The sequence below is a fragment of the Onychostoma macrolepis genome, chromosome 21 (genome assembly GCF_012432095.1).
Source record: "Onychostoma macrolepis isolate SWU-2019 chromosome 21, ASM1243209v1, whole genome shotgun sequence".
NCBI lineage: Eukaryota > Metazoa > Chordata > Actinopteri > Cypriniformes > Cyprinidae > Onychostoma > Onychostoma macrolepis.
In genome coordinates this window covers 23,174,034-23,197,656 of record NC_081175.1, presented here as the reverse complement: position 1 = coordinate 23,197,656, position 23,623 = coordinate 23,174,034, and the positions used below count along the sequence as shown (strand labels likewise).

The following is a 23,623-nucleotide window of genomic DNA, read 5'->3' as shown; positions in this document are numbered from 1 at the left end:
TTGGGGGGCATTAAGTGATTCTAGTCTGTGTGTGTGCTGAAGTTGTTTTTAAGGAATTTATATTTCTTGATAAGGTTTTCCTAAAGTTTAACGCATCACTATACAGTTGCTAAAGTGTCTCAACTGTTTTTAGCAAGTTGCTAACAATGTTGCTAAAGTGTTCTTTGTGTTAACACAGTGCTATTCAGTTGCTATAGTGTGTTGATTGTGTTTAGCAAATTACTATGCGATTGTTAAGGTGTTCTTAGTGTTTAGCGCATTGCGATGCAGTTGCTAAAGCATTTCATCTGTTTTTAGCAAGTTGCAAGCAAGGCTGCTATTGTGTTCTTTCTTTGTGTTTAATGCATTGCTAGGCTGCAAAAGGGTGTTGATTGTTTTAGCAAATTGCTATGTGGTATTCTTAGTGTTTAGCCCATTGTTATGCTAAGGTGCTTAGTTGCTAATGTGTCCTGGGGGTTTAAGTGCATTGCTATGTGGTTTAAAAGATGTCCCAAGTGTTTTAGCCTGTTTCTATGTGGTTTCTAAGGTATTCTGTGTTTTAGTGCATTAGTAGGTGGATTCTTAAGGTCTTCTGATCGTTTTAGCGCGTTTGTGGATGCGAAGGCGTTCATGGTGCACTTCTATAATGCTTGCCAAAGCAGATAGCATATTTTAGCTATTGTAGAAGCATGTAATATATAATAGACATTTTGGTGGAAATTGTGGCCACCATGGTACATTTTTATATTCGTCATGCACAAGCACAAGGTTAGCTCATGAAATTCCTCTATTGAAAGTCAACAGGCTAACTGTAGAGTGCAAATGAAAGCAATACTGGTTACAAGCTTTAATGACAAGAAGGAATACAATCAGGAAAGAACTACAAAAATTCAAGTTGAAGAAAAACAAAAATGCTAGGGGCTGACCAAACCAGAGAAACCAGGTGAACGAGGAAAAATTCATACAGAAAGAGAGCGGAATGTATTAGAGAGACAAAAAAGGAACCGAAAAGCAGAGACAGCGAGACATCCTTTTTTTGTACAGATTATTCCAATAAAGGACGAAATGGAATGTAAATCTCCAAAATTCCACAAACTATTAAGAAAAATAATCTGCAAGACAACAAAAACAATCTGAATAGCACCGCACTAGTGGTTTGGAAGACAAAAGGTCAGATTATTCATATTCACAATAAATCCGCATTCGCTGCATGTTACTTGGCAACAGAAACTACCAGGTTCTGGAGAGGTCATAGATGAATGTTTCATTACAAACAAAAAACTTCAAATCTGCAGAATTTATGGTGCTTGCTCTACAGGAGACTCCACTCACAATTACAGCTCATTGATTTCAATGGTGAATATGCCATTTTTATGTTGTTGTTTTTTTTTAATTAAATAAGTGGAAATAAATATTAGAATTATTATTACAAATATTTATTATTTCAACCTCATACTCCTTCAGTTTTGGATGACTGGCATTTACACCGCATTTATGTAACCTTATGGCTTACACTGTAACCAAAGGAAGCCAGATAGTCGGTTTCATTTGCGAAAACTGTGCGTATTTGGAGCAGATCACTAAATACTTTGGAAATGTTTTATCAACAAATGTTCTTCTGCACTCCAAAGATATCAGACTGCTATCCAAGGTCTCTGATTGCCTCGGCCATCCCAAGGCCTCTTGTTCTGAGCCAGCATGGCTGGGTATACTTGAGAGATGTGGGAGTTATCACTGCACTGCGAGTCAGGACGGCGGTTTACCTCTGCGGAGGAGTTCATGCAGACTCTCTGCGCTCTGGTTCAGGACGGCCCAGACCTCCTCCTCCTGCAGTGGCCCTCCCCTCACCTGCAGCGCCTCAGCCAGAGACACATGCATGCTGCCTGTGGGGTCACAAAACACAGCGATGTTATTCTTACAATCATTATCACTGTACATACTACATACATCCAGGACATTAACAAGTGCTCACTGTACATCTATGAAGATTTAAAATTCTGCAGAACTTAAAAAGGCAACTGTTCTTTTTTAAATATATACATTGAAAAAAAAAAAATATTGAAGCTGCAAATAAAACAAAGGGGGGGTGCTTATACTGGAGCATTTGTATGTATGTATGTATGTATGCATGCATGCAAGTATTTACACATTTGTTTATGCATTTATTTTATTTTTTTTATATAGGGTTAATTTTGGTTTCATGCTGATTTAAAGGGATAGTTTGTGTCATTTTTGTAACGTCCATATAGTTTTATTAATTTTTATTTCAGTACATCAAGTTATGAAAATAAGAATGAGAAAAGTAGCTTTAATGAAATATTTCAGCTAGTCATTAAGGATACTATTACATTAAAAAAAAAAAATTATATTTAAAAAAAAACATATATTAAAAACATTAATATATAATGATTAATTTCACTATGCCTTTATGTACTTTTTGGATCTTCTAAGTTTTGGTTACCTGGACTTTGGAGAGACAGAAAGCTCTAAGGTTTCATTAAAAATATATTTAAGCGCTTCAAAGATGAGCAAAATTTACGGGTTTGGAACAACATGATCTCTTTAAAGAAACAGCAGCACATTTAACCTCTGTAATATGCCATATTACTGAGGGTAACATAATATTTTTTTAGAAATAATGTAAGGCTTGATTTTAGCCATCAAGATTGTAATGGTTTGTTTGAATGGAAGTAAGCTATAAATACTGGTATGTGAATATATATTATATACATTTGGAAATGATATACTTCACATATAAGAACAGAAATTGAAGTAGAAAAAGAATCAAAGTATTGCGATTCATTCTTGTGTGCATGTGCTCTTCCAGGAAGAGCTGTTCATTCATCCTCTCTCCTGAAGCTTGCATAATGTCATGCTGTTGACCTCAGGAGGCTGAATCATATGTTTGTCACTGCGAGATCTCCACAGAACACCACACAACTTAGGTGAGGAGAAACCTGTGATTAATTTCATTTTAAATACAGTTTTGAAAAGAAAAAAAACTCCTGAAATTGTCCAGCTGATTCAAACTGTCCAACATTCAACATAACGTCATAACAAAACAAGCAAAGCCGTTCGTGTCCCATCAGGTCTAATTGTCAGGGTGGGGTCAGTTACACTCCTTGCAGTGAAATTGTTCGTTATTATGTCCAAACCTCTGCACTGCTGCCACAGCTGTAGTTACAAAGAACCGTAAACCCCTGGAAATCCCAGCATGCTGTGAGGCAAGAGAGACAGGGGAAGCTCAGGGTTTAAGGGATTACTTTTGAGCGGGCATTACGTGGGGCTACCTAAATACTTATGTGTCACATTTCAATTGAACTGTGGAGTCAGACTTTTCAGTTAGCGCGTGGCACATCAGAGGGGACTGCCATCAGAGCACATTTGTGACATCTGTCATAGTCTTCTGTCAAGTTTGGGGATCAAACATTTTGTGTCATTTATTTATTTATTTATAAGATTTTATAATATTCATTTTATTATAAAATCTGAATTTCATATAAATATTTTATATAATTATAAATGTATATAATTGAATTATAAAACAAATGTATATATAAACTATATATTATTATATAGATTAATTTTCACAGCCGCCTTTGATCATATTTACCAAGGGTGCTGATATTTTTGGCTATGACTATGTGTATATATATGTGTGTGTGTGTGTGTGTGTGTGTGTGTGTGTGTGTATATATATATATATATGAATGTATGTATGTATGTATGTATGCGTGTACACATACATACACACACAATTAAATATATAGTTTATATAATAATAATTATATAAATTGTTTGTATTTCATAATAAAATTATATTTTCACATAAATATTATATATTAAATATTATACAGTATATTATAAACCTCCCTCCCAAACCTGTAAAAAGATTTAAAAATGAAAGCGATCTTTGAAAAATCATGTGACCAAGAAAACCTTGATTAAGGGGGGCTGCTTTTAGCATTTACAAGCAGAGATTATTTTTAAAAGCACTAAATCTCATTTTCAGCCATCAAAACCCATCAAGAATGCACTAAAATAAAGACGTGGCAATCAGCTTCCCATCTAAGATACTCAAGGCCCCAGCAGCGAGAGCAGGTCATTCCACATAAGAGAGAAAGCGCCACAGATAAGCGCATATTTATGCAGGAATGCTCACTGGGGATGAGAGACTCTCTGAAAGAGGGATACGAGGGGAGGAAAGTGAGCTCCAGACCCCTCCCGTACGCCTCATTAGCCCTTACTGTGGGGGCTGTCGTATGCAGATTGTTTTCCTCAGCTTTTGTTATTCCAGTGCAGCCAGCGAGTGGAATGTTTGCCCCGTCTCTCAGGGTGCTGCAGAGCACTGGGTCATTCCCACCGGTACGCTCAGCCACAGGGGAAAAGGACAGAACAAGTGTGAGAATATGAGCTATATTCAATCCAGTAGAGCTAAGCCAAGGTCATGGGTTTGATTCCCAGGGAATGCATGAAATGATCAAATGCAACAACAGTCACTCTGGATAAAAGGTTTCAGCCAAATGCACAAAACTCGGAATAGGAAACTACTTAAGCAGTACTGAGTACTTTGCACAGCATGCAAATTTTCAGTTTGCATTGAATACTCACATGACAAGGAATACTTGAATTTGATTTCCCTTTAAAGAAATAGTTCTGGTTTAGAACACGTTCAGCTCAACTGATAAAACTTGTGGGATAATGTGGATTACCGCAAAAAAGAACTTCCGCTTGTCCCTTATTTTCTAAAAAAAAAATATATAATAATAATAAAAAAATTTAAAAATCTACAGTGAAGCACTTACAATGGAAAATAAATATTAAAATACACACTGAAAATGTTTCAAAAGTCAGTGTTTCAAAAGTATAGTTATAACATGAAAACAATATTCACTAACATACAATTATAGTTTGATATAATGTTTTAATATTTTGTTTTCATTTTAATTTGAGTAATTTACCTGCGTGTTTTTGTCATTTATTATTAGTTTTTTAATGTCTATATAGTTAGTGCTGGGCGGTATGACCAAAAATGTATATCACGGTATTTTTCAAAATTATACCGGTTTCACGGTATATGACGGTATTTTTTTTTTTCCATGCATGATCGGGTGTTAACCACATTTTCTACTGATTGAGAGAGGAAAAACTGCAGTATATTGACTTAGAATGCCCTATTTTACTGTCATGATGAGCGAATATTGTAGAAAAATGCGTCTGGCTGCGTCTGAGTAAACAAAAAAAAAAAAGTGCATAATATTAACAGACGAACTATGCTCATATTTATAATTCCAAACAGTCGCGGTACGGCCAAATGAATGCGGTGCTTCTCTGCCGCTCGCTGCACAGAACAGACGCAGAGAGACGCGACGCTGCGCTGGGAGTCAGATCTCGCGCTCGCGGGGCAGCACTGGCGACATCTTCCAACCGAACCATAGCTAAGGTTTACCCAAAACATTCGCTAGGTTTGTCAGTTTGTATATTCTATGGAAAAAAAGCCGCTAAAAGGGTCTGAAAGTTGCTAAATATAGTGCTAAAGTCACGCTCGTGTGTGAGACGCGGGAGCTGGTGGCGGCGCGCGGTGGATATTGTTGATGAGTTCTTCTGTCATCACATTCTACTAGTTCTACAGCTTCAGAACACGCTTAGTAACACATACAGCTGTGTTCTTGCCACAATGCAATAGTGAAAAGAGACCCCTCTCAAACAGTGTGTCGCGTTCCGAACGTTATTTAAATAACACCGGTATTGCGGTATTTTAGAAATTCATATCATAAGAAAAATAAACACCGGTATTCGGTATGAACCGGTATACTGCCCAGCACTATATATAGTTTTACGTTTTATTTCAGTTTTAGTTATTTTAGTACATCAAGTTGAAATGAAAATGTGAAATGTCGCCTAAACGACAACCTGAAAAATTTTAGATCTTTTTAAATATATTTTGAATATTTCAGGTAAAGTGTTTTATTTCAAAACAAAAAGGTTTTTTTTTTTTGTAAATTAATTAATTTTTTAATGATTTTAGCTTTTAGTTTTAGTTAACTATAAAAATCCTGATAAATCGCACAATGCTATTGCAAAAAAATAAATAAATGATCCACAAAATTGGTCTCAATTGAAACGCCTCACATTAGCTTTGATTTAAAATGATTTTTCTTGTGCTAATCAACATTGTGTCACTAATGCCGTCAATTGAACTTCTTTTATACTGAATGCAGAATATTCCTTTAATGTGCGACAAATTACCCAGAGGCAATATTAGCTGCAGTTTGACTCTGATGACCAAACAGTAAATACATTTTTACACAAAATTAGAATGCAATATAACTGTACTTATTGTGTGTGTTAAATTATGCACACAACTTAGTCATGTGTGAACAATATGTTACATACTGCATGCAGGATCCAGTATATTCCGCACAGTATGCAGTACGCTTGCATTCCATTCCCAACATAGCATATGTTAGACCTTCCCAACAATCCTGGGAGCTCTCACATCCAAGTGTTAGTTTATGTCACTATGCAAATTTCAGAAATGTTTCTTTTCCCAGTCATTATGCATGATGACATTTATTTCTAAACATGTTAAAAAGCATCAAGCAGCACTGAACTGCTTCAGACTGCAGGGGAATTTGAGTTATGCGGTAGCTATGTAATCACTTTAAGAAGAAATCTTGCACGTCTGGGGAAAATGTTTCTAGAGAAGGAAGAAAAGCCTGTTTCTAAAACACACAAAAACCAAAAACACGCACAAACAACCTCAACTTACTTCTGTGATACTAAGCTTCATTTTAAACGTTTCCCTGATATCCATTAACTTTAGTCAAGTTCTTACAACAAACAGTCACAATTTGAAACAATTATTATTATTATTATTATTAGTTGCTACTGCACCTTTAAGACTTACTTGCATTCCACCAATGTTATCTCAGTATAATTATGATACTAGTTTTTATTAAAATTCTGAACGATTTTTTAATACATTGTTTACATTTTAGTTAATATTTTAGTAATTTTGATAATTTTTTAAAATCATTTTAATAGTATGTAATTGTAAGTAATGTCTATATAGGTTTTACTCGTGTTTATTTCATTCATGTTTTAAATTTGTATTAATTATATTTATTCATTTTGTTTCAGTTTTAGTTTCAGTTATTTTAGTACATCAAAACAACTAAATGAAAATGAGAAATGGCTGAAATTTAAACTTTGCTTTTGTATATTATATTTCAGTTAATGTTTAAGTAACAAAATGTTCATTTTATGGTTTCAGTTAACTATAATAACCCTGCATCCCACCATGTTACTGAATACATATTATGACCACTATGTAAATGTTGCCGTTTATACACCAAGTTGTTCAGTAGTTCCATAAATAGTCTATAGATGGATCTTTTAAAATATGGAGATCCAAGATTTTGTCTGTACAGCAGCAATGAGGTGAGACATGAAACGTAAAGCCCTTAAACTAGACAGTACTGAAAGAAGAGCTGCAATGGATAGTAGATTCGGGCCAAGTTATTCCCAGAGTGCCAAGCAAGAGGAGGAAATACAAACAATGATTCACACACGTGAAACCCTCCACCCAGAGGAGACTTTCCTGGTCTTGCACACCCACCTACAGATCAGAGCGCTCAGAGACAGAGGCTTAATGAGATAGAAGAAGGGCACTTGTTTCCAAGTCATCTTCCAGATGATACAGGCACTCTGTTTTTCCCATAAATGCCTGAGATGGGAGTCATCATCTCAGTATTTTCCATTTTGTTGCAGAACTTGGCAGAACGCAGATTCAAGAATAAAACTCTAGAAGCAGTCAAATAAAAACAGAAGCATGGGCTAACAGTTTCCAACGGAACAGCAAAGCCCGATAGAGAGGATGTTTAATTTTCTTATAACATTAATCTGTGGTTGGACCCGGTTAAATCATCTGTAATTCTAAAAACAGCCCGATGCCAGTAAGCTGAGCCGAAAATCTTTCTTGGAGATGCTTTTGCCAGGAGAAAGCAAAAAAAACACCCAAACTCCCAGAATCCTTTGCTGGATCCCGTTACCTCTCTCTTTCCCTCTTACTCAATCTCTTTTAAAATAAGGAAAACTTTAGAGCCAAGCCTCATACGCAGATTTTCCAAAAACAGATCATTGAGACCTAAAAACTTGTATGACATAATACAGGATACAACAATGCTTCCATCAATTAAATTCTTCACATTTCAGCTTTAAAACAGTAGTTCTTAACTGGTGGGTCATGACCCAAAAATGGCACGCGGGTCTAAAATGATGTCAAAAAACAAACAATACAATGCACCTAACCAAATAATCTCACATAAATCAAATCCCATTAATAATTAGACTAAAATACTTCAGCATAAATCCGTGCATCGCTGATAAACCTTATAAACACAAATGATAAATATAAAATATAGTTCATACATAATATTATATAAAATATTACAAATATTTATATAATTATCAAAATATTTATATAATTAAAAACTGTAATAATAAAATAATTCTATTTTTTATAAATATTAAACAATTGCATTTATATTTATATATATATATATATATATATATATATATATATATATATATATATATATATACACACACACACAGAGTCATGGGCAAAAATATCGGCACCCTTGGTAAATATGATCAAAGGCAGCTGTGAAAATGAATCTGCATTATTAATCCTTTTGATCTTATTTTTAAAATTCACAAAAATCTAACCTTTCATTGGATAATAAGAATTTAAAATGGGGGGAAATATCATTATGAAATAAATGTTTTTCTCAAATACACATTGGACAATTATTGGCACCTCTAGAAATTCTTAGGAGTAAAATATATCTGAAGTATATTCCTATTCATATTCACAATTTTGAGCACTCCAGAGTCATTATGAACATGAAATTATTCAGCCATGGCTTCCTGTTTCACAGAAATATAAATAGGAGGGAAAACAAAGCCCAAATTCCCTTAATCATCCATCACAATGAGAAAAACCAAAGAATATATTTCTGATGTGCAGCAAAAGATAATTGAGCTTCACAAATTAGTGAAGTGGCTTTATGAAAAGAGCTAGAGCAGTGAAAATTCCCATTTCCACCATTAGGGCAATAATTAAGAATTTCCAATCAACATAAAATGTTGATGTTGTGGGCCGATATTTCTGCTGGAGGTCCTAGACATCTTGTTTAGACGCATGGCATCATGGATTCTATCAAATACCAACAGATAAAAAAAATCAATAAGTGACTGACTCTGTTAGAAATCTTATAATGGGCCATGTTTGGATCTACCAACCGTACAATAATCCAAACACAAAACTCAAAAACAACACAAAAATGGGTCACTGAGCACAAAACCAAGCTTCTGCACCCCTCACATTTCAGCAACAATTTTAGTATATCTTCTCAAGGGACAATACTACACAAATGAAACTTGGATATATAAGTCAATGTGCAGCTTGTATAGCAGTACAAATTTACTGTCCTCTAAAAATAAAACAACTCAACATATAGCTATTATTGTCCAAATAACTGGCAACAAAAATGAGGGTCCCACTTTATATTAGGTGGCCTTAACTACTATGTACTTACATTTAAATTAATCATTTGATACAATGCAATTATTGTGTACATACATGTTTTTACATTGTACTTATATTAATAAAAATACCTATGTGTAATTACATCTGTAATTAATTTCTGTAATTACGTTTATAATTACACTGTTGGCCCATCCCTTACAGCTTAACCCACCCTGAAACCTACCCATACCACCAAACCTGTCCCTAACCTTACCCGTATCCCACCTCAATAGCAGAAAAAGTGTTTTACAATACAATATGACCACAATAAGTGCATTGTACTTATTTTTTGATGTAAGTACATAGTAGTTAAGGCCACCTAATATAAAGTGTGACCAAAATGAGTACACCCTAAGTGAACATGTCATAACTGTGTCCCAAGTGTCAATATTTTGTAGGGGCACCATTGTTATCTAGCACTGCCTTAATCCTCCTGGGGTTGTTGCTGGCATCCTCTTCCTCTCCTCCATAATGACATCATGGAGCTGCTGGATGTTAGACACATGGTGCTTCTCCACCTACTGCTTGAGGATGCCCCACAGGTGTTCAATAGCGTTCAGGTCTGGAGACATACTTGGCCACTCCACCTTCACTTTCATCAGCAAGGCAGTTGTCATCTTGGCGGTTTGTTTGGGGTCGTTATTATGTTAGAAAGCTGCCGTTTGGCCCAGTTTCTGAAGGAAGGTCATTATGTTCTGCTTCAGAATGTCTCAGTACACGTTGGAATCCATGTTTCCCTCAATGAACCGCAGCTCCCCAGTACTAGCAGAACTCATGCAGCCCCAGACCATGATGCTACCACCACCATGCTTGACTGTAGGCAAGACACAGTTTTCTTGGTGCTCCTCACCAGGGCGTCACCACACATGCTGGACATCATCTGAGCCAAACAAGTTTACCTTAGACTCATCAGACCACAGGACATGGTTCCAGTAATTCATGCTCTTGGACAGGTTGTCTTCAGCAAACTGTTTGCAAGCTTTTTTGTGAGCCAGCTTCAGAAGATTCTTCCTTCTGGGACGACCACCATGCAAACTGACTTGTTGCAGTGTGTGGCGTATGGACTGAGCAATGACAAGCTTACCTTCTGCTTCTTCAACCTCTAAAGCAATGCTGGCAGCACTCATACATCTGTTTTTTGAAGCCAGCTTCTGTACCTGACGCACAGCATGGGGACCTAACTTCTTTGATCGACCTTTGCGCATCCTGTTCCAAGTGGAACCAGTCTTGGAAAACCTCTGTACGACACTGGCCACTGTACTGTAACTCAGTTCCAGGGTGTTACCGAACTTCTTATAGCCTCTGCCATCTTTGTGGAGAGCAACAATTCTAATTCTCAAATCCTCAGAGAGTTGTTTGCCATGAGGTGCCATGTTGAACATCCAGTGGTCAGTATGAGAGAATTGTACTCAAAGCACCAAATTTTAACTGCTCTAATACAAGATTCACACATTTGTATGGTCCTGTCAAGCAGAAAAAAAACATGAACGTGATGAATAGGACATGTGGCCTTGCATGGTTAAACGACGTATAGCTGTTATCACTCAGGGTGTACTCACTTTTGTTGCCAGCTTTTTTGACAATAATGGCTGTATGTTGAGTTATTTTCAGAGGACAGTAAATCTTTACTGCTACACAAGTTGCACATTTACTACTCTAAAATATATCCCAGTTTCATTTCTATTGTACTTTAGTATAGTTCTTTAGTTCCAAACCATTAACCCTTTATGTATTGGGCTGCTACTTGATTTCGAAACTAAACTCTGGAATGTGAGAAAAACCGAGAAACACTTCTTTAAAAAGTCAACTTTTACAATTGTATTGCACCATTATCTTTGGCAACATGCTACTCTACACACAGATGAGAACAGTAGACTTTTGTCTGCAGTAGCACAGGTGACTGGAAGGACCAGATTACTGCACCATGATGAATCAGTGCATATTTTCAACAGCGAAAACAAAACACTTTTACAAGGTAGAACTCCCTTTTACCCTGGATGAGTCACTACTTGGCTGAAAGATTGACCCAGCCCCTGATCTTCTTTTCTCTCTTCCTATTCCGCCACTTTGCTTGTGCAAGTTCATCATGATTGTTTGTTGCTCAGTGAGTCTATCATTTCTACCTTCGTCCCTGGCCCTTAATACATAACTTCCTTCCATTTCTACTAATAACAAGGTTTCTATGGGGACCAGAATTACGCCAAACAACTCCTCTTCTCTTTTTCTTTCCTTCATGAGCATCACCAATATTTTAATGTTTAATTTATGAAGTAAAATAGTAAAAAATGTTAAAATAAATAACACACTGAAAAATAATAATCTACTGCAATATAAGTCACGTTTTTATCATCTGAAACATGCATCGACTTACATAATGCAAGCAAGTGAAACGTGCAAAGCGCACACATTTGGATTTGTACTGATTGAGAGCGGTATTCAAACCTAGGTTTATTTGTGAGTTATTTTCCAACATAAAATTTGTTAAAGTTTGGTGTTTATAATAAATGTTGTTTAATTGATGTTTGTTTTATACTTTTTCCATTTTTGCATTCCTGTTCTGACTCTGAATGCTGTTAAATCCAACTCTAAAACCACTAAAAGTTAAATCAGAGATGCTGTTAAATTAGGAAACAATTCTAATGACCATTTTCAGGAAACTCAATGACTAAATCACTTGAAAAATCATTGCGAATTTTACCATCACTAGCAAAATCATTGCAAAAAATAAATAAATAAAAATATTATTGTAAATGTATACATATACATATATATGATCAAACGCGGCTGTGAAAATGAATCTGCATTGTTAATCCTTTTAATCTTTTATTTTTAAAAATTCACAAAAATCTAACCTTTCATTGGATAATAAGTAGGGATGCACCGATACTGGTATCGGTATCGGGCCGATACTGAGCTCCTATACTCGTACTCGTTAAAATGCCCCGATACCAAGCACCGATACCTCACAGCATGTGATAAGTGCCATATTCAGACAAAGAAACAGGACAACATTCAGCAGAATGGAGTTATTAGAGATTAAGGATGTCTACGAAGCAGATGTATGCAATGAATAATGTTAAACATTCAGTATTAATGCCTTTATATCTGATGTGCGCGAACTGAAAAGCAAAGCGCTGAGTGGATTGAGCGGGCGGCGGCGCAGATGCGCGAGCTTGTCCAGTGAATATACTTTTCTCACAGACATCACTGGAACGTTTGTAGTTCGGTCGGATGTGTCAAAAACAAGTAAGCAAAACAATGCACAAGTTACTTAACGGTAGGGAGGGAGGGACGGAGGGAGAGAGAGACACACTTCTGTGATTTTTATTGATGTTCGCTCACATAGCATGCATCACTTGGATTAAAACTGAATCGTAAATATAAAAATTTATAGGGGCATTCACTATAAAATAAATAATTTATTTTCAACCTTAAGCATACACGACTTTCTGGCGAAAGTGAAACTAGCAGCCTGTGTGAAATGCGCTAGGCTGTACTGTCCCTCTCATTCTGCACCAGTACAAATACGTGCGCGCGTTGTGCATGTTTTGCTTGCTTCATGAGTGTTTCTGCATTAGAAAGAAAAGCGCGACTTCTATTCCTGAAAATATCACAGTTAGGAGATTTATGGTTCCCTGCATTATTACAGCAAAACGCGTGATTTTAGCAGCTCTAATGCAATTGAATTAAAGATGTACCATAGAGCAAAAAAAAAATGAATAGTGAAAGTAACAAAAACTTGTAAAATACATTTTAATGTGCATAATTAAGTGTGAAAATAACCGAAGGATATACAGTCAAACCAAAAATTCAGAGACCAAATATACATTTTTGATATTTTATACTAGTGGGTGCAGGACACTATAGTTCATTTATGTAAGTGAGGATAGCAAAATAAAGTAAACTGTGACATATTATATCCAAAAATTCTTCATACAGTGGACTACCAATAAAATTGATACAAATTTGGAACCAAAAATTATTCAGACCGAGTCTGGGAAAAAAACTGAACTTCAGGTTTGCATGAACCTGGTTGACAGCATGCCCAGGAGACTACAGGCTGTCATTAAAGCTAAGGGTTGCCTGACAAAGTATTGATAGTTGTGTAAATATTGTCATACTAACAGCTGTCTGAATAATTTTGGTTGATTGTAATCCATCACATACCTTTCTATCAAAGTTATCTGATATTATCGATCTGAATTTGTTCTGACACAGTTTAACTCTTGAGTTCTTGTCATATTTTACTACTATAAACTATAGCGAATAAACTGTGATAATGTGAGAAATGTTGAAGGTGTCTGAATAAATTTTGGTTTGACTGTATCTATTTGATAAATTAAGTTAACCAACTAACATTATACATACTCTTTTGGTTTATGTACCCAATATTTAAAAAAAACTTACAAATGCAATGAAAATATCGGTATCGGTACTCAGTATCGACAAGTACCAAAAATAAAAGTATCGGTTTCGGGCGAGTACTGGAAAATGTGGTATCGGTGCATCCCTAATAATAAGAACTTTAAATGGGGGGAAATATAATTATGAAATAAATGTTTTTCTCTAATACACATTGCCCACAATTAACGGCACCCTTTTATTCAATACTTTTTGAAACCTCCATTTGCCAGTTTAACAGCTCTAAATTTTCTCCTATAATGCCTGATGAGGTTAGAGACACCTGACAAGAGATCAGAGACCATTCCTTCATCCAGAATCACTCCAGACCCTTTAGATTCCCAGCTCCATGTTGGTGCTTCTTCTCTTCAGTTCACCCCACTCATTTTCTATAGAGTTCAGGTCAGAGGACTGGAATGGCCAGCAGAAACTTGGTTTTGTGCTCAGTGACCTATTTTTGTGTTGATTTTGAGTTTTGTGTTTGGATTATTGTACGGTTGGAAGATCCAAACATGGCCCATTATAAGATTTCTACCAGAGTCAGTCACTTATTGATTTTTTATCTGTTGGTATTTGATAGAATCCATGATGCCATGTGTCTAAACAAGATGTCCAGGACCTCCAGCAGAAATATAGGCCCACAACATCAAAAATACAGCAGTATATTTCATTGTACACGTGGGGTACTTTTTATCCCCGTGTTCACCAAACCCATCTTGAGTGTTTGCTGCTAAAAAGCTCATTTTTTAGTTTCATCTGACCATAGAAGCCAGTCCCATTTGAAGTTCCAGTCGTGTCTGATAACTGAATATGCTGGAGTTTGGTTTTGGATGAGCTAGGAGAATTTTTCTTGAAACCCTCCCGAACAACATGTGGTGATGTAGGTGCTGTTTGACTGATCCCGAGACTCAACTATTTTCTATAATTCTCCAGCTGTGGTCCTTGGAGAGTCTTTAGCCACTCAAACTCTCCTTCTCACCGTGCATTAGGACGATATAGACACACACTCAATTATCTTTTGCTGCACATCAGAACTATATTCTCTGGTTTAACTCATTGTGATGGATGATTAAGGGAATTTGGCCTTTGTTTTCCCTCCTATTTATGTTTCTGTGAAACAGGAAGCCATGGCTGGATAATTTCATGTTCATAATCATGCTGGTGTGCTCAAAATTGTAAATATGAATGGGAATATACTTCAGAGATATTTTACTCATAAGAATTTCTAGGGGTACCAATAATTGTGTCCAACGTGTATTTGAGAAAAACTATTTCAAAATGAGATTTTCCCCCATTTTCATTTTTAATAATGCAAGTTTATTTTCAGAGCCTTCTTTGGCCATGTATCAGAGCCAATACTTTTGGCCATGTATGTATGTGTATGTGTATGTGTGTGTGTGTGTGTGTGTGTGTGTATGTATGTTATAGAGGTCGACCGATTAATCGGCACTGATAGTTGATTGCCACAACTATCGGGTATCGGCAAAAATCCATACCGATAGTTTTCCGGTTTGCAACCGTTGCTGGAGTGGCTGAGAAGGGTCCGCTGGCATTATACAGTACGAGAGCGGCCTCTAGAGGCGGAAATCACTGACAACACGTGTTGTTTATTTTGACACGTGACACTGCGCGCTGCACAGAGCGGGAAACTCAAGACGCGCATTTAAATACAGCCGACAGAAAAGCCTGCCGCGGAACAGAGCGCCATTCACATAGTTTTCTATTAAATTACATTATATTTGTCCCAAATCATTGTGAATGTATAATGACTTCACCCTAGGCTATAAATTATGTATTGTGCATTTTTCAGCAAAACGTTTGTCTTTCTGTGGCTCTAATAAAGTCTGTATGCTTCATATAGAGAGCTGTAATACAGATCGCGCGTTCTCTTTCCGCTTGCTCTGTTTTTTTTAAACACCATGCCACATTGTTCATTCTTGAAGCAAACTTATGTCCGTTTGGTTTTGTTTTAGACCGCCACTTGATTTGAACGCAAAGCGTCTGGTGTGTGTGTGATACCTCTGAGTTCTCCTAGACGCAGCGCTGCGCTTTTGCCCGATGTGTGAGTAACTTTTTTTTTTTTTGATTACATAATTATCAAGTGTTAAAAAATAGAAGCAAATAAAGTGTGTGAGTACACATACAATATCCATATGTATGTAATTTTAATGCTATGGCCTTGTGTAGATATTTAAAGATGGCCATCTTTAAGCGTGATTGTTGAAATTACATGGTAACACTTAACAATAAGAGTCCATTCGTAGCATTAATGAAACCTGTAGAAGTATTGTTCCTTGTTAGAGTGTTTTCATTTCAACATTCACTATTAGCTACTAATAGGCTACATTTTTAAATTTTTAAAGTTTCTCCTTTTAACATTAGCAAACTATGAAATAGCTTTAATGATCAGTATAGTAAATACTATTAATATTTTTATTCATTTACAAAGTATGGTTCAGTACTGTTGCTGCTTTTTTTTAATAGTAAAGCACTAGCTCTCTTTCAGTATCCATTTTGAAAACTATCGGCTGATTAATCGGTATCGGCCAGTGTGGTCCAACCTAGCTATCGGTAAAATCCACTATTGGTCGACCTCTAATATATATGTGTGTGTGTGTGTGTGTATATATGTATATGTATATATATATATATATATATATATATCGGTGTCTGTGTATATATTTAATACTTCCACCCTTCCCAATCTATTTCAATGTCAAAACCATTTCTACATTCAATGTTTGCTAGATCCTCCCCTTAATTCTGATTTAATATCAGTTTTGCAATTCATTTTATCATGGTACAGTTTGCAATTCACATAGGGCGGCTCTAATCCCAGACCAGTGTGGGTGGGTGGTTTCTACAGCCTTTTTTTCTTCTCCCAATGGTGTGATCAGTAATTAAGACTCTAAAGTAGTGTTCTAGAGAAAAACCAGAGGCCTCCGGAATAAAACTGCCCACTCGTGGCTGTTTCTCTGGGTCAGATGCACTGATGTCCGCCATGTGTTGAGCGTAGGCCAAAGGTACTACACGCTGTGCTCGGTACAACATCCCGGTTTGACTTGAATATACTGGTAGAATGCACATTATACCAGCTTTCAATAAGTTTCCATCCTGGAAAAACCCAAAATATGTGAAGCATCCAGGAGGAAAAAAAAAGCTACAATCCCAAAACAGGATGAATTTTTTATTTTTTTAATAAAGCTTACTTTGCACGCCTTGTTTACCACAACACAAGAAAAGAAAGTTAACTCTAGCAACAACACAGGAACATGCTGGCAGCCACCCACATCACCTTTGCATCAGGTTAACACAAAAACTGAAGTCTAGTTATTTGTGTCAAATCAAACATTTTTAAAAAGTTGCAGTCTGTAAGATTTATTTATTTCTGAAAGAAGTCTACTATGCTCACCAAGGCTCCATTTATTTGATTAAACACTTTTTTATAAAAAATTAAAAAAATGTTTTTATATACAGTAAAATCAGTAATATTGTGAAATATTACAATTTAGAATAACCATTTTCTTTTTGAATATATTTAAAACATAATATATTCTTGTGATGCAAGCTGAATTTTCAGCATCATTACTCCAGTCTTCAGAGTCACATGATCCTTCAGAAATCATTCTAATATTCTGCTCAAGAAACATTTAATATTACTATCAACACTGAAAACAGTTGTACTGCTTAATATTTGTGTGGAAACTGACTTTTTTTCAGGTTTCTTTGATGAATAGGACATTCAAAAGAACAGCATATATTTGAAATTGAAATCTTTTGTAACAAAAATCTAAATTTTGATCAATTTAATGCATCCTTATTGAACAAAAACAGTAATTTCTTCTTTTTTTTTAAACTACCGACCCTAAACTTTTCAACAGTATCATTCTATAAAACATTTAAAGCTTTATTTCTGTGCTCAAGAATCCATTTATCCCAAGACATCATTAAAAATATGCATCAGCGCTGACTCAGAACAGAAAACTAAATCTGTCTGTAGAACATAAAGATGAAAATGCTTTTAAAAGCATTTTCTCAGAATAAGCACAAAGCAGAGTGCAAAAGAGATTGCAAATGCACTTTCCAAAGTGCTGTTCAGAAAAACACCTCACATAGATGACTGAATTTAGCCAAACTAAAAACCTGAGCTGTGCGCGCCTGGCGTGTAAAAGCGCACTGAACTGCGGTTCAGCAGAGATGGAATTTCCTCAGTGGAGACAGGCCAGAACAAAATAACACGCTGAAGGAGCAGAATTAGCATCAAAGGTGTGAGGGTGGGGTTTGATCCAGGCAGCCATCAAAACCGAGACTTCCGTTCAACTCGTTTCGCAATCTAGCGAGAAAGATCTACTTAGAGTGGAAAAACCAGTGGACACAAAGCTGCTTAAAATAACTTGAAACTTATGTTATTCTTTTTGTGAAACCAGATGACAACCAAGATTGTTGTGACACTTTCTCAAAGTCTCCTACAGAAGCTTCCCGTTCAGCCAAATGTTAGGAAACTGAATAAACATTTACACAAACGCATTACAAGCACACAAACCAGCACTCACGCCCTTTCTTGCCCTCAAGTCACCTGTCAAATGCACCATCCAAGTGGCTGTTACATCATATAATAAGCACCATAATCCATCTGACAGACTCACAGCTCACCAAAATACATAGCAGCTGGATTCAGACAGCCAAAGGTGACCTCATCCATTGGACGTAGGTAAACCGATTTCACCGTCGGCCTACTTTCACATCCTTCCAATTTCCGTCTAAAACAAAGTGCTCAAAACACAGGCTAAAACTGAAAGACTGAACTGTCAAAGTCTGAACCATCTCCTGTCCTGCACAAACAAACTTGGAGACGTTTCTGTAGGCAAGATAACCAAGCCATATTCGCACAACCCAGATGTAAGCAGCGCCAAAATGCATGAACTGCAATGGAGACCTGAAACAAAAGATCCATTTAGCTCGGCGCGGAGGATAAAACAAACCTTCGGACCACTGCACAAAAGAAAACAAGAACTCGTATTGGCCCCTATAACTATGGCTGGATGAATCAGACACCCTCACTGTCAGGAACATTCCTCTGCGCAAGAAGCTTCTCTTTTACTGCTAATTCTGTGAACTGCAAACCACACGGTGCAATTTCATAAGAACTGCTCATGTTTAGACTGGAAAGAGACAGTTTCTCATGCCATTAGATCAGGAGTGGCATCGTGAGATATAAACAGACTAAAAATGACAAGTTTTAGCTCTCAAATGACAGCTTTGGCGAGCCCAAGTGGATCTGAGGATGAGAGCTTTCTCAAACTGATGATGTGGTCATTAGGATATAAAAAGCAAAGTACAATCTTCTAAAAAGTACACTCTTAAAAATAAAGGTGCTTCAAAAGGTTCTTCACAGCGATGCCATAGAAGAACCATTTTTGGTTCAGTCAAATGTTCTTTAAAGAACCATCTCTTTCTTACCTTTTTATAATCTGAAGAACCTTCTTTCGCCACAACGAACCTTTGTGAAACATAAAGGTTCTTCTATGGCATCGTGAAGCACCTTTATTTTTAAGAGTGTACTGTGGTGGTAATGTAGCTTGGTAATGGTCTGTGATGATATTTTGGTACTGAAATGACACTTTTTACATTACTTTCAGGTCATTTGTGATTACCGGATTTGATAAAAGTGATTTTATTGAGATTGGGATTTTTATGTCAGGTAATAATCCATTGAATAATCCACTGAAATGCTGACAAGCAGCACAAAACTAGGCCTGGAAATCACAATATTCATCATTACCACATTCATGTACTATGGTGTTTACATGTATAATTGTCATCAAATTTGTATTTTCTTCATTGCACTTTTGTGTTAAGACTACATTCTTTTTAACTTTTATAACTAAAAAGTCCCCATTAAAGGGTTCACTAGACCTGTAATGTGATGGTTTGGTGGTCATGCTACAAAAAGGAGCCAAAACAGCGACATTTCCTCAATAATTCTACCAAATAAACAAACAAAAGTCGTTCATTTCAATATTAGTGACTAAAACTATATGTTAAAGCCACAAAACTATCGCTCAAGTGTACCAATGGCCTTCATCAGATACAAGTTAAACACCTGCGGTTACTTCCAAATTGCTCCACCATCCAACACTGTGCAACATTTGACATATTTTGTAATTGCAGCGCTTATATTTTACGAACATTACGCCTTCTTGGAATTTTCTGTAGTCTGCGATGATAAAACTCGAATAAAAGTCGCATTTCTGCTCGAATATACACATAAAGCTCTCCTAATCCAAAGCCTGGTGCCTCATGGCCAGCGCAAAGCTACTTGCGCGGTTTATAGAGCAATATAAACGCTGGTAAACTTTGCAAGCAGCAGCATCAAACTCAAGAAAGCATTGATGTTAAAACATAAACTTACCTCTCAAATAAGTGGCCTACAACTTCAAACTTCGCTCCAACTACCAGCCAGTGCGCAAACAAGAGTCCAGCATCACATCCACCAGCAAACCTGAAATGGAAAACCAGCTCGGGTCGAACTGGCAACAGGTTTTACTTCATAAGAACTACTTCGAACGTAAAGTCCATGATCTCCATTTAAAAAAAAAAGGTAACCCGCACTCCTTGGTTTCTCCTTAAAGAATAATGCGTAAAAACGTGCACCCTGCACGTAAACTGAAATGATCTTAACGCGGCTGAAAACGGGCAGCGCGTCTTTGGTTCCTTTGGGAAGCCGAGTCACCCTTCCAGCCCGAGAGGTTCAGATCTCTGCCTCCGTCTGTGAGCCCTCCTGCTCGCTGGAGAGAGGGAGTAACCAGACACCCGCACTCCTGCCGCTCATTGGTTACTTTCCACTGGAGCAGGAACCGTCACACCAGCAACATGAGGCGTCTCTATAGAAACTCTCCTCAACTGGGAGGAAAATACCACGGAAAGTTGTTACCCAGATATGTAACGCAGCAAAAACAAAACATATGAAGAAGAAATTTGCGTGTTTGCGTGCAGGTTTTCATTTTCCTTACCCCTTTAAACTTTTAAATATGATGCAATCTCATTAAATACCCACATATTTGCATATTAAGCGATAAGGCCAGGCCTAATGTTACCACACACCCAGATACCAACAAATCTGTTGAAAATGTGATTTCATTAAAAAATAAATTAGGAAAAATGCATCATTTCAACTTAAACTGTGCATATGATACAGAACTTTTTCAAAAACAAGTCAAAATTAAGTTTTTGCTCGAAACAAGCAAAATAATCTTGTTTTAAACAGAAAACAAGATTATTTTGTTTACCCCACTGGCAGATTATTTTGCTTGTTTCGTAAGAAAAGCATTTTTTTCAGTGTATAAACTTATTTTATATTAGCTAGTTGCCAAGGCGATACTAAAATCATTAAAACTAAAACATAGAACGAAAAACTGTAACTTAATAAAACCTATATATATATTTAAAAAATAATAATACAATAAAAATGACAAAAACATAACAAAATGAATAAAACATTTGTAAAAATTAAAATTAAAAAATCTAAAAATAAAAATCTAATAATAATAAAATCTAAAATTACAGGATTATTTAATTATATTAATTTTGAAACTAAATATTATATTCAGTCTGAGCATGATGATGTTTGGCCTTTGAAAAATCTTAAACAATATAAATGCATAAAGGTCATCTAAATAACAAAAATGTAACATTTATTATTAATTTGTTAATAATATTATTAATCTTTTTTTTTTTTTTATATTGTGAAAAATCAAATCCTGTATCATCATGAAATTATATCATTAAATAATTGATGCCTGTCTGACCACCCATTAAGAGAGAGCAGGTTTTGTTACACCTTACAGTGTTTTGTTCTGCTTGAAATTCTGTTCTGGGGTCAGTCATGCTTGCCGTGTGTTGCCTGAGAGCTACAGAGGAATGAGAGTTTAGTACTCCAACCACAGAATTCCACCTCCACCCCTCCTCCTCCCATCCCGTCTCCCATCCCCTCCCCTTCACGCTCCTTTCCCTCACCCTGTGCCGCAATTGACCCTGAAGTCTTTCTTTAAACTTGAGCAGAGCTTCCTACTTCACCTGGAGCAGCAGGGATCACCATACATGCCTGCATTTGACCCCTGCAAGAGGTTATAGGTTGTTGCAAACATATTGCTCTGATTTATTTTACTTTAATAATTTCATTAAAACATATCTGTGGTTATGAAAAAGTATTTTCGAACATAATGGAATAACATGGCTGATGGTTCGTTTTTGTAGGAAAGAAAGGGTGTGTGCAAGAGAAACAGTGAGTTAGCACTGCTCATATGACTAACAGGGGAAAAACGGCATTTCAGGCCACAAATAGCAGGGTATAGATGAACCAAATGTCACTCCGAGGTACCGTGCTACAACACTGACATTTTCTTCCTCCAAAACAGAATCCGGAGAGAAGCAGAATGAGTGCTATTTTAAAACAGACTGCTAGATTTTTGTTTTTTCGGGCCTGATGTGCCCACCTCCAAAAAGTGGGGCAAAAGGAGGTGGCGGTTAGACTGAACAAGAGGGCCCTGAGGAGCAGGATTATGAAGAATTAGATGAGGAATATGGGACAGGATGTGCATGGAATTGCAATACAACAATGCAACAGTGTGTTAAAATTTCATTAATCTTCATAGAATTTGTTTTTTTTTTAACAGTAATGTATAGAGCTGTCATGATATCCAGGATTTTTGAGCAGTGATGATTTTATTTTATTTTTTTTGGACAATAAAGGTAAGAAATAAGCCTCTTTATCACTTCAATTCAATGTTTTTTGTCACTATTTGACATTTTCCTCTCAAACGCCAAAACAACGGTATGAGGCACATGACTGGTTGCATCTAAACGTAAAACATACTAACATTGCATTGCTTCACATTGCACAAGTTTGACAGCACAATGCGGGGTTAATAGTGCAAAAGCATAACCCCAGGTAAAAAGCAGTGCCAACCACGCTTTTAAACTACAAGTGTGAAATGTACCTTTAGAGGGGTTTAGAACGACGATAACCTGTGGTTAAACATGCCCTTTTCAGAATCAAGGCCACTAAGAAAGGTTCTTTCTTATACAAATTAACAGCTTCCCTTGTTATCTCTTTGTAGGCCTTTGGCATTTAGAGAATAGGAGATTCCTTGTCTGTATGGATTTTATTTGTTTATGATGTCTGCAAATGTTCCACCATGACTTAACAGTGAGTGACAGCAGGCTTTCTCTATCCAGGGCTTTGGAGGTTTGTACCTACAGGGCATAGCAGCACAGAGCGCTCCTGGCTCCAGACCAGGCCATTAAAACCTCTGTGGGGATGCCGGAAAGGAAAAGGGGAGGAGGGGAAGACAGACTAGATTGGTGGGTTTGGTAATTGCTTGCCCTGGTTTTGCAAATATGCTTCCTCTTGCACTTTTGCTACACCTCTGAGGGCCCTGAGTAAAACAGCTTGTCCCAAAGAGACTCAATAATTATATAAATAAATGCATTTTGTTTCTTACTCTGAAGGCTGTAAGTACTGTAGCAACTAAATGTTGTTATTTTGCTCCCCAAAGGCTCAGTTGAAGGCAGAAGCTAAATACAGTTTAATTTCTCTGATCACATATATACTGTATGATTCATACTGTATGCATACTTTACATAAGA

At 36.5% G+C, this 23,623-nt stretch overlaps 1 protein-coding gene across 6 annotated transcripts in view; it reads right to left on the bottom strand.

Annotated features, from left to right (window-relative positions):
- Positions 1 to 20,847, bottom strand: part of ptpn13 (protein tyrosine phosphatase non-receptor type 13) — an 81,467-nt gene extending 60,620 nt beyond the window's left edge. For 5 of the 6 annotated variants that reach the window (XM_058757978.1, XM_058757980.1, XM_058757981.1 and 2 more), the window contains exons 1-2: positions 20,388 to 20,847; positions 1,743 to 1,862 (exon numbers count right to left, since the gene is read on the bottom strand). In XM_058757978.1, the coding sequence (XP_058613961.1) occupies positions 1,743 to 1,857 (115 nt within the window). In that variant the 5' untranslated portion in view covers positions 1,858 to 1,862; positions 20,388 to 20,847. The remainder of the gene's footprint in view (positions 1 to 1,742; positions 1,863 to 20,387) is intronic. The other variant, XM_058757982.1, reaches the window with a different exon arrangement.
- Positions 20,848 to 23,623: the final 2,776 nt, after the last annotated feature.